This window comes from Oncorhynchus mykiss, chromosome 10 (assembly GCF_057628025.1).
Source record: "Oncorhynchus mykiss isolate SJ-2025 chromosome 10, ASM5762802v1, whole genome shotgun sequence".
Classification (NCBI taxonomy): domain Eukaryota; kingdom Metazoa; phylum Chordata; class Actinopteri; order Salmoniformes; family Salmonidae; genus Oncorhynchus; species Oncorhynchus mykiss.
In genome coordinates, this window is record NC_143031.1 from 77925001 (window position 1) to 77937631 (window position 12631).

The 12631-nt window shown below is 40.2% G+C and overlaps 1 protein-coding gene across 1 annotated transcript in view; it reads right to left on the reverse strand.

Moving 5' to 3' along the window:
* LOC110533220 (dynein, axonemal, heavy chain 6) overlaps positions 1-12631 on the reverse strand; it is a 191597-nt gene that overhangs the window by 105981 nt on the left and 72985 nt on the right. Inside the window, exons 39-40 of the mRNA XM_090188666.1 lie at positions 11912-12094; positions 11321-11464 (exon numbers count right to left, since the gene is read on the reverse strand). Of these exons, the coding sequence (XP_090044792.1) occupies positions 11321-11464; positions 11912-12094 (327 nt within the window). The remainder of the gene's footprint in view (positions 1-11320; positions 11465-11911; positions 12095-12631) is intronic.

Sequence of the window (12631 nt, forward strand, 5' to 3'; positions counted from 1 at the left end):
AGGGTTGATAGTATTTACTGTCCCTAAGTCATACAGATCTAACAGGGTTGATAGTATTTACTGTCCCTAAGTCATACAGATCTAACAGGGTTGATAGTATTTACTGTCCCTAAGTCATACAGATCTAACAGGGTTGATAGTATGTACTGTCCCTAAGTCATACAGATCTAACAGGGATGATAGTATTTACTGTCCCTAATTCATACAGATCTAACAGGGTTGATAGTATTTACTGTCCCTAAGTCATACAGATGTAACAGGGTTGATAGTATGTACTGTCCCTAAGTCATACAGATCTAACAGGGTTGATAGTATTTACTGTCCCTAAGTCATACAGATCTAACAGGGTTGATAGTATTTACTGTCCCTAAGTCATACAGATCTAACAGGGTTGATAGTATTTACTGTCCCTAAGTCATACAGATCTAACAGGGTTGATAGTATTTACTGTCCCTAAGTCATACAGATCTAACAGGGGTGATAGTATTACCTGTCCCTAAGTCATACAGATCTAACAGGGTTGATAGTATTTACTGTCCCTAAGTCATACAGATCTAACAGGGTTAATAGTATTACCTGTCCCTAAGTCATACAGATCTAACAGGGTTGATAGTATTTACTGTCCCTAAGTCATACAGATCTAACAGGGATGATAGTATTTACTGTCCCTAAGTCATACAGATCTAACAGGGTTGATAGTATTTACTGTCCCTAAGTCATACAGATCTAACAGGGATGATAGTATTTACTGTCCCTAAGTCATACAGATCTAACAGGGTTGATAGTATGTACTGTCCCTAATTCATACAGATCTAACAGGGTTGATAGTATGTACTGTCCCTAAGTCATACAGATCTAACAGGGTTGATAGTATTTACTGTCCCTAAGTCATACAGATCTATCAGGGTTGATAGTAATAATGTTTCATATATTCTAACACGGGAAATGTCATGATGGAAGCAGGTAGACAAATCCATGTCAGGATGAAACAGTTTGGTGGTCAGAACGCCATTAAAGGGTGCAGGCCTGTGTGTCTCTATGTTAAGGTAACTGATGCCTGGAGAGGCCTGTGTGTCTCTATGTTAAGGTAACTGATGCCTGGAGAGGCCTGTGTGTCTCTATGTTTAGGTAACTGATGCCTGGAGAGGCCTGTGTGTCTCTATGTTTAGGTAACTGATGCCTGGAGAAGCCTGTGTGTCTCTATGTTTAGGTAACTGATGCCTGGAGAGGCCTGTGTGTCTCTATGTTTAGGTAACTGATGCCTGGAGAGGCCTGTGTGTCTCTATGTTTAGGTAACTGATGCCTGGAGAGGCCTGTGTGTCTCTATGTTTAGGTAACTGATGCCTGGAGAGGCCTGTGTGTCTCTATGTTTAGGTAACTGATGACTGGAGAGGCCTGTGTGTCTCTATGTTAAGGTAACTGATGCCTGGAGAGGCCTGTGTGTCTCTATGTTTAGGTAACTGATGCCTGGAGAGGCCTGTGTGTCTCTATGTTTAGGTAACTGATGCCTGGAGAGGCCTGTGTGTCTCTATGTTTAGGTAACTGATGCCTGGAGAGGCCTGTGTGTCTCTATGTTTAGGTAACTGATGCCTGGAGAGGCCTGTGTGTCTCTATGTTTAGGTAACTGATGCCTGGAGAGGCCTGTGTGTCTCTATGTTTAGGTAACTGATGCCTGGAGAGGCCTGTGTGTCTCTATGTTTAGGTAACTGATACCTGGAGAGGCCTGTGTGTCTCTATGTTTAGGTAACTGATGCCTGGAGAGGCCTGTGTGTCTCTATGTTTAGGTAACTGATGCCTGGAGAGGCCTGTGTGTCTCTATGTTTAGGTAACTGATGCCTGGAGAGGCCTGTGTGTCTCTATGTTTAGGTAACTGATGCCTGGAGAGGCCTGTGTGTCTCTATGTTTAGGTAACTGATGCCTGGAGAAGCCTGTGTGTCTCTATGTTTAGGTAACTGATGCCTGGAGAGGCCTGTGTGTCTCTATGTTTAGGTAACTGATGCCTGGAGAGGCCTGTGTGTCTCTATGTTTAGGTAACTGATGCCTGGAGAGGCCTGTGTGTCTCTATGTTTAGGTAACTGATGCCTGGAGAGGCCTGTGTGTCTCTATGTTAAGGTAACTGATGCCTGGAGAGGCCTGTGTGTCTCTATGTTTAGGTAACTGATGCCTGGAGAGGCCTGTGTGTCTCTATGTTTAGGTAACTGATGCCTGGAGAGGCCTGTGTGTCTCTATGTTTAGGTAACTGATGCCTGGAGAGGCCTGTGTGTCTCTATGTTAAGGTAACTGATGCCTGGAGAGGCCTGTGTGTCTCTATGTTTAGGTAACTGATGCCTGGAGAAGCCTGTGTGTCTCTATGTTAGGGTAACTGATGCCTGGAGAGGCCTGTGTGTCTCTATGTTAGGGTAACTGATGCCTGGAGAGGCCTGTGTGTCTCTATGTTTAGGTAACTGATGCCTGGAGAGGCCTGTGTGTCTCTATGTTTAGGTAACTGATGCCTGGAGAAGCCTGTGTGTCTCTATGTTTAGGTAACTGATGCCTGGAGAGGTCTGTGTGTCTCTATGTTTAGGTAACTGATGCCTGGAGAAGCCTGTGTGTCTCTATGTTAGGGTAACTGATGCCTGGAGAGGCCTGTGTGTCTCTATGTTTAGGTAACTGATGCCTGGAGAGGCCTGTGTGTCTCTATGTTAAGGTAACTGATGCCTGGAGAGGCCTGTGTGTCTCTATGTTTAGGTAACTGATGCCTGGAGAAGCCTGTGTGTCTCTATGTTTAGGTATCTGATGCCTGGAGAGGCCTGTGTGTCTCTATGTTTAGGTAACTGATGCCTGGAGAGGCCTGTGTGTCTCTATGTTTAGGTAACTGATGCCTGGAGAAGCCTGTGTGTCTCTATGTTTAGGTAACTGATGCCTGGAGAGGCCTGTGTGTCTCTATGTTAAGGTAACTGATGCCTGGAGAGGCCTGTGTGTCTCTATGTTTAGGTAACTGATGCCTGGAGAGGCCTGTGTGTCTCTATGTTTAGGTAACTGATGCCTGGAGAGGCCTGTGTGTCTCTATGTTTAGGTAACTGATGCCTGGAGAGGCCTGTGTGTCTCTATGTTTAGGTAACTGATGCCTGGAGAGGCCTGTGTGTCTCTATGTTTAGGTAACTGATGCCTGGAGAGGCCTGTGTGTCTCTATGTTTAGGTAACTGATGCCTGGAGAAGCCTGTGTGTCTCTATGTTTAGGTAACTGATGCCTGGAGAGGCCTGTGTGTCTCTATGTTTAGGTAACTGATGCCTGGAGAGGCCTGTGTGTCTCTATGTTTAGGTAACTGATGCCTGGAGAGGCCTGTGTGTCTCTATGTTTAGGTAACTGATGCCTGGAGAGGCCTGTGTGTCTCTATGTTTAGGTAACTGATGCCTGGAGAGGCCTGTGTGTCTCTATGTTTAGGTAACTGATGCCTGGAGAGGCCTGTGTGTCTCTATGTTTAGGTAACTGATGCCTGGAGAAGCCTGTGTGTCTCTATGTTTAGGTAACTGATGCCTGGAGAGGCCTGTGTGTCTCTATGTTTAGGTAACTGATGCCTGGAGAGGCCTGTGTGTCTCTATGTTTAGGTAACTGATGCCTGGAGAGGCCTGTGTGTCTCTATGTTTAGGTAACTGATGCCTGGAGAGGCCTGTGTGTCTCTATGTTTAGGTAACTGATGCCTGGAGAGGCCTGTGTGTCTCTATGTTTAGGTAACTGATGCCTGGAGAGGCCTGTGTGTCTCTATGTTAAGGTAACTGATGCCTGGAGAAGCCTGTGTGTCTCTATGTTTAGGTAACTGATGCCTGGAGAGGCCTGTGTGTCTCTATGTTTAGGTAACTGATGCCTGGAGAAGCCTGTGTGTCTCTATGTTTAGGTAACTGATGCCTGGAGAGGCCTGTGTGTCTCTATGTTTAGGTAACTGATGCCTGGAGAGGCCTGTGTGTCTCTATGTTTAGGTAACTGATGCCTGGAGAGGCCTGTGTGTCTCTATGTTTAGGTAACTGATGCCTGGAGAGGCCTGTGTGTCTCTATGTTTAGGTAACTGATGCCTGGAGAGGCCTGTGTGTCTCTATGTTTAGGTAACTGATGCCTGGAGAGGCCTGTGTGTCTCTATGTTTAGGTAACTGATGCCTGGAGAAGCCTGTGTGTCTCTATGTTTAGGTAACTGATGCCTGGAGAGGCCTGTGTGTCTCTATGTTTAGGTAACTGATGCCTGGAGAGGCCTGTGTGTCTCTATGTTTAGGTAACTGATGCCTGGAGAGGCCTGTGTGTCTCTATGTTAAGGTAACTGATGCCTGGAGAGGCCTGTGTGTCTCTATGTTTAGGTAACTGATGCCTGGAGAGGCCTGTGTGTCTCTATGTTTAGGTAACTGATGCCTGGAGAGGCCTGTGTGTCTCTATGTTTAGGTAACTGATGCCTGGAGAAGCCTGTGTGTCTCTATGTTTAGGTAACTGATGCCTGGAGAGGCCTGTGTGTCTCTATGTTTAGGTAACTGATGCCTGGAGAGGCCTGTGTGTCTCTATGTTTAGGTAACTGATGCCTGGAGAGGCCTGTGTGTCTCTATGTTTAGGTAACTGATGCCTGGAGAAGCCTGTGTGTCTCTATGTTTAGGTAACTGATGCCTGGAGAGGCCTGTGTGTCTCTATGTTTAGGTAACTGATGCCTGGAGAGGCCTGTGTGTCTCTATGTTTAGGTAACTGATGCCTGGAGAAGCCTGTGTGTCTCTATGTTTAGGTAACTGATGCCTGGAGAGGCCTGTGTGTCTCTATGTTAAGGTAACTGATGCCTGGAGAAGCCTGTGCTCTTAGTTGTTGACTGTGTTTTCACCGCCCTGCGCATGTGTTCTGCAGTGTGTGACCAGACCTCAAGATGGTAGGCTAAATGTTACTAGAACCTCCCCCCTGCAGTGTGTGAGAGTTTGTGTTCCTCCCCTGCAGTGTGTGAGAGTTTGTGTTCCCCCCCATGCAGTGTGTGAGAGTTTGTGTGCTGTGTTTGTCCCCCTGGACTTGGTGTCCTGCTGTTCGAGGTGAGTGGGTGCGTGTGGTTTGTTTACTGTCAGCGAGAGCCAGCCACCAACTCCAGGGCTAGCGGGCACGGAAACTGGCACACATATCATTACACACACACAGGGATATTAATGTGTACACAATGCCCCCTAACTCCACAGTAGATAGGAATGTGAACGGGTACATAATGGCCCTAACTCCACAGTAGATAGGAATGTGAATGGGTAGATAATGGCCCATAATTCCACAGTAGATAGGAATGTGAATGGGTACATAATGGCCCCTAACTCCACAGTAGACACGCATAATAATGTGTCCATATTGGCCCATAACTCCACAGTAGACAGGAATATTAATGTGTACACAATGGCCCCTAACTCCACAGTAGACAGGAATATGAATGGGTACATAATGGCCCCTAACTCCACAGAAGACAGAGCGACAGTCGCCTCAGGTTCTCTGAGCTGCACATGAGTTATCCCCAGAGACAGACTTCACCAGCCTTGTGTTGGTGTCTGGGGGTGTGTGTGTGCATGCACGTTTAGATCCTCCAGGACAAATCATCTCTGTTAGTTATGGACCATAACACATTCACCCTTCACCCTTTCTCCCTCACACTCTCTCACTCCACTAACAGGTAAATGATGCATATTCTACTCCTCCACGGACTCACTCAAGGAATACAACATTCTATCCATCATTACACTGTTACAACCCCGGGGACACTTCCAGAACAGGAAAGTAGAGAGTTCCTATTGGATATCATTACTGTGATACCAACCAATGGCAACCATAGTCTCCATTGATGGCATGATGGAATGCATTGAAAGTTCTCAGCAGGTATATGAAATCTCCTTCTCTTCCAGCCTCGTTCACCTGCTGTCCTTATTTCTGAGGGGACAGACAGAGGTTTTCCTACCAAAACCTTTAGAGATGTTCATTTCAATATGTTCATATCCATCTACTAAAACGGCCTTTACAGCACGTTTTTGTTGCACATATCCAATTGTTAAAAACAACTGAATACACTTATAATGGTAGCAGTCTTCGTCAGATGTTCATAAGTGGTAGCAGTCTACAGATTGAATTGATTCCACAGGTAAGGCCTCTATTTGATTTTAAACCCTTTCAGGGGACTTAAAGAGTGACTGAACGCACCGATTCAGCAAGTGTTTATCTGTTGCTTATGAAGAAAAATGTCAGTCTTGGAGGTGTGGATTGATGTGGCAGTTACTGATGTTTGTCCCCCATGAGACACCGTGGGAACAAAGCCAGTTTCACTTCCTATAAAGAATCAGAATGAATTTAAGATAACTCAAGAAATCTGTCATTAATTTAGACGTTTGTGCAAAGGAGCATTTAGTCGCGGAAGTTTACATCTAGCTCAGGTGTTGGGTGCAGTAGGATATTTATCAATACATCTAGCTCAGGTGTTGGGTGCAGTAGGATATTTATCAATACATCTAGCTCAGGTGTTGGGTGCAGTAGGATATTTATCAGTACTTCTAGCTCAGGTGTTGGGTGCAGTAGGATATTTATCAATACTTCTAGCTCAGGTGTTGGGTGCAGTAGGATATTTATCAATACTTCTAGCTCAGGTGTTGGGTGCAGTAGGATAATTATCAATACATCTAGCTAAGGTGTTGGGTGCAGTAGGGTATTTATCAATACTTCTAGCTCAGGTGTTGGGTGCAGTAGGATATTTATCAATACTTCTAGCTCAGGTGTTGGGTGCAGTAGGATATTTATCAATACTTCTAGCTCAGGTGTTGGGTGCAGTAGGATAATTATCAGTACTTCTAGCTCAGGTGTTGGGTGCAGTAGGATATTTATCAATACTTCTAGCTCAGGTGTTGGGTGCAGTAGGATATTTATCAATACTTCTAGCTCAGGTGTTGGGTGCAGTAGGACAATTATCAATACATCTAGCTAAGGTGTTGGGTGCAGTAGGACAATTATAAATACATCTAGCCAAGGTGTTGGGTGCAGTAGGACAATTATCAATACATCTAGCTAAGGTGTTGGGTGCAGTAGGGTATTTATCAATACATCTACCTAAGGTGTGTGATGCAGTATGACGTTTATCAATACATCTACCTCAGGTGTGTGATGCAGTAGGATATTTATCAATACATCTACCTAAGGTGTTTGGTGCAGTAGGATATTTATCAATACATCTAGCTAAGGTGTTTGGTGCAGTAGGATATTTATCAATACATCTAGCTCAGGTGTTGGGTGCAGTAGGATATTTCTCAATACATCTAGCTCAGGTGTGTGACGCAGTAGGTCATTTCTCAATAAATCTACCTAAGGTGTTTGACGCAGTAGGATATTTATCAATACATCTAGCTCAGGTGTTTGATGCAGTAGGATATTTATCAATACATCTAGCTCAGGTGTTGGGTGCAGTAGGATATATTTACCAATACATCCAGCTAAGGTGTAGTAGGACATTTATCAATACATCTACTTAAGGTGTTTGGTGCAGTATTTCACCAGTAAAAATATGTGCGACGTGTTGTCTTGTGTAAACAAAGTTCGACCCACTGTGCTACTGGACAGGACTGTCTCACTGTCTGTGTTCTGCTGTATCAATGGATAGACCGTAATCACCACAGCTGTTTATCCTGTGCTACTGGACAGGACTGTCTCACTGTCTGTGTTCTGCTGTATCAATGGATAGACCGTAATCACCACAGCTGTTTATCCTGTGGTAGTGGGCAGCTGTTTATCCTGTGGTAGTGGGCAGTTGTTTATCCTGTGGTAGTGGGCAGCTGTTTATCCTGTGGTAGTGGGCAGCTGTTTATCCTGTGGTAGTGGGCAGCTGTTTATCCTGTGGTAGTGGGCAGCTGTTTATCATGTGGTAGTGGGCAGTTGTTTATCCTGTGGTAGTGGGCAGCTGTTTATCATGTGGTAGTGGGAAAGTGGCATTGTGGAAATCAAAATAAATGTTTTGACTAATGTCGATGTTACATATGCAGATTTTAACGAGAGAAGTTAGTTCTCGAGTTCAGTTCGGCTTGAAAGAGAAAATTCTAGCCAGGCAGAAAGGGTCTGGTCCTAGTTCTTGCCCATGGAGTTTCAGATAAGAACATTTAACCTTAGAAGAAAACAGGACAGAATCCCCATTCCCCAGTTACACCTCTGTAGCATGCTAATACTAGCTAGCACCTGGCCTTCAGTGTTGGCCTTCAGTAATATGTATGGCAGTCAGGGCAGGTTAAGTTGGACTCTGGTAATAGATAAAGCTTTGAACCTGTCTGGAAATGCCGTTTTTTTTTAAATGCAGCCTTCTGATGGTATGGAAAAGAAAACAGTATAGTGTGTCTCTCTCCCCCTGTGTGTGTGATAAGCATGGCATGCTGTAGAATTCTGACTATAATGATGATGATGATTCTAATTCTGACTATGATGATGATGATGATTATAATTCTGACTATAATGATGATTATAATTCTGACTATAATGATGATGATGATTATATTTCTGACTATAATGACGATTATAATTCTGACTATAATGATGATTATAATTCTGACTATAATGATGATGATGATTATAATTCTGACTATAATGATGATGATTATAATTCTGACTATAATGTTGATTATTATAATTCTGACTATAATGATGATCATAATTCTGACTATAATGATGATCATAATTCTGACTATAATGATGATTATTATAATTCTGACTATAATGATGATGATTATAATTCTGACTATGATGATGATGATGATTATAATTCTGACTATAATGATGATTATAATTCTGACTATAATGATGATGATGATTATATTTCTGACTATAATGATGATTATAATTCTGACTATAATGATGATTATAATTCTGACTATAATGATGATGATGATTATAATTCTGACTATAATGATGATGATTATAATTCTGACTATAATGATGATGATGATTATAATTCTGACTATAATGATGATGATTATAATTCTGACTATAATGATGATGATTATAATTCTTACTATAATGTTGATTATTATAATTCTGACTATAATGATGATCATAATTCTGACTATGATGATGTTGATAATTCTGACTATAATGATGATTATAATTCTGACTACAATGATGATGATTATAATTCTGACTATAATGATGAGTATTATAATTCTGACTATAATGATGATTATAATTCTGACTATAATGATGATCATAATTCTGACTATGATGATGATTATATATCTGACTATAATGATGAAGATGATTATAATTCTTACTATGATGATGATGATCATAATTCTGACTATGATGATGATTATATTTCTGACTATGATGATGATTATATTTCTGACTATAATGATGATTATAATTCTGACTATAATGATGATGATTATAATTCTGACTATAATGATGATGATGATTATATTTCTGACTATGATGATGATGATGATTATAATTCTGACTATAATGAGGATGATGACTATAATTATGACTATGATGATGATCATAATTCTGACTATAATGATGATGATTATAATTCTGACTATAATGAGGATGATGATTATATTTCTGACTATAATGATGATGATCATAATTCTGACTATAATGATGATGATGATTATATTTCTGAATATAATGATGATGATCATAATTCTGACTATAATGATGATGATTATAATTCTTACTATAATAAAGATTATTATAATTCTGACTATAATGATGATCATAATTCTGACTATAATGATGATTATAATTCTGACTATAATGATGATTATTATAATTCTGACTATAATGATGATCATAATTCTGACTATAATGATGATCATAATTCTGACTATAATGATGATGATCATAATTCTGACTATAATGATGATGATCATAATTCTGACTATGATGATGTTGATAATTCTGACTATAATGATGATTATAATTCTGACTACAATGATGATGATTATAATTATGACTATGATGATGATTATAATTCTGACTATGATGAGTATTATAATTCTGACTATAATGATGATTATAATTCTGACTATGATGATGTTGATAATTCTGACTATGATGATGATGATTATAATTCTGACTATAATGATGATTATAATTCTGACTATGATGATGTTGATAATTCTGACTATAATGATGATTATAATTCTGACTATGATGATGTTGATAATTCTGACTATAATGATGATTATAATTCTGACTATAATGATGTTGATAATTCTGACTATAATGATTATTATAATTCTGACTATAATGATGATGATGATTATAATTCTGACTATAATGATGATCATAATTCTGACTATGATGGTGATTATAATTCTGACTATAATGATGATTATAATTCTGACTATGATGATGATTATAATTCTGACTATAATGATGATTATATATCTGACTATAATGAGGATGAGGATTATATATCTGACTATAATGATGATGATGATGATGATGATTAGAATTCTGACTATGACGATGATCATAATTCTGACTATGATGATGATGATGATCATAATTCTGACTATAATGATGATCATAATTCTGACTATGATGATGATGATTATAATTCTGACTATAATAATGATGATTATAATTCTTACTATAATGATGATTATTATAATTCTGACTATAATGATGATTAGAATTCTGACTATGACGATGATCATAATTCTGACTATGATGATGATCATAACTCTGACTATGATGATGATCATAATTCTGACTATAATGATGATTATAATTCTGACTATAATGATGATTATTATAATTCTGACTATAATGATGATTATAATTCTGACTATAATGATGATTATTATAATTCTGACTATAATGATGATTATAATTCTGACTATGATGATGTTTATAATTCTGACTATGATCATAATTCTGACTATGATGATGATTATAATTCTGACTATAATGAGGATGATTATAATTCTGACTATGATGATGATCATAATTCTGACTATAATGAGGATGATTATAATTCTGACTATAATGATGATGATGATTACAATTCTGACAATAATGATGATGATTAAAATTCTGACAATAATGATGATTATTATAATTCTGACTATAATGAGGATGATTATAATTCTGACTATAATGAGGATGATTATAATTCTGACTATAATGATGATGATGATTACAATTCTGACAATAATGGTGATGATTAAAATTCTGACAATAATGATGATGATTAAAATTCTGACAATAATGATGATTATTATAATTCTGGCTACAAATGATGACAATGATAATTATTATTAGTATAATTATTCTGACTCTGATGATGATTATAGCGATGGTGATGAAGGCCCTACTAACCTTGGCATCATTATTGTCTTCAAACTGTTGTCTGACGAAGCTGTCGAAGGCATCCCAGTGGCTGTCAGTCAGGTTACCCCCCACAGACCACAGGTAGCAGAACACAAACGTCTGACACAACACACTGTTCAGGTGCTTAGCTTCCTAGAACACACACACACACACACACACACACACACACACACACACACACACACACACACACACACACACACACACACACACAGAGATGGAACTATACTTAATAAGCAATAAGGCCCGAGGGGGTGTGGTATATGGTCAATATACCATGGCTAAGGGCTGTTCTACGCACAACGCAACGCTGAGTGCCTGGATACAGCCCTTAGCCGTGCTATATTGGCCATATACCACAAACCCCCAAGGTGCCTTATTGCTATTATAAACTGGTCGACAACGTAATTAGAGAAGTAAAAAATAAATATTTTGTCATACCTGTGGTATACGGTCTGATATACCACGTCTGTCAGCCAATCAGCTTTCAGGGCTCGAACCACCCAGTTTAAAGATGTGTATAATGACTGGTTAACATGTGGTTGTGGTCATGCTGCGTTCTAGTAACATTTAGCCTACCATCTTGAGGTCTGGTCTTCCGTCTCCCAGAAGCAGCGCCTCCAACAGGCAGCAGAGGGTAGTGACCTTACTGATGTCCACCTGGCCCATGGCCTGGACACAACGCTTCCACACAAACTGAAGACCCTTCTCCACGTACTGCTCAAACAACGCCAACAGGTACACACACACTGCTTCAGGGAGCTGGGGGGGAGGGGGGGTGGAGGAGGTAGAAGGGAGAGGAGGATAGGGGGAGACAGCAACAGAGAGGGCAGAGAGAGCAGAGAGGGCAGAGAGAGTGAGAAGCAGGGCAAGTTAAATGTATGATCAGGACATCAAGAAAAGCCAGGTAAAAGTTGGCTTTTGAATTAAGATAAAAATCCATGTCAACCAATCAATCAATAGAAAGTAATCAAGATACATCATCTGTCAGCTATAACATCAGACACAACGCAGATATAACCCATCTCTGACAACACTGTAGGTCTGTAACATCAGAAACAACAGCAGATAACACTGTAGGTCTGTATCATCAGAAACAACAGCAGATAACACTGTAGGCCTGTAACATCAGACACAACAGCAGATATAACCCATCTCTGACAACACTGTAGGTCTGTAACATCAGAAACAACAGCAGATAACACTGTAGGTCTGTAACATCAGACACAACAGCAGATAAAACCCATCTCTGACAACACTGTAGGTCTGTAACATCAGACACAACAGCAGATATAACCC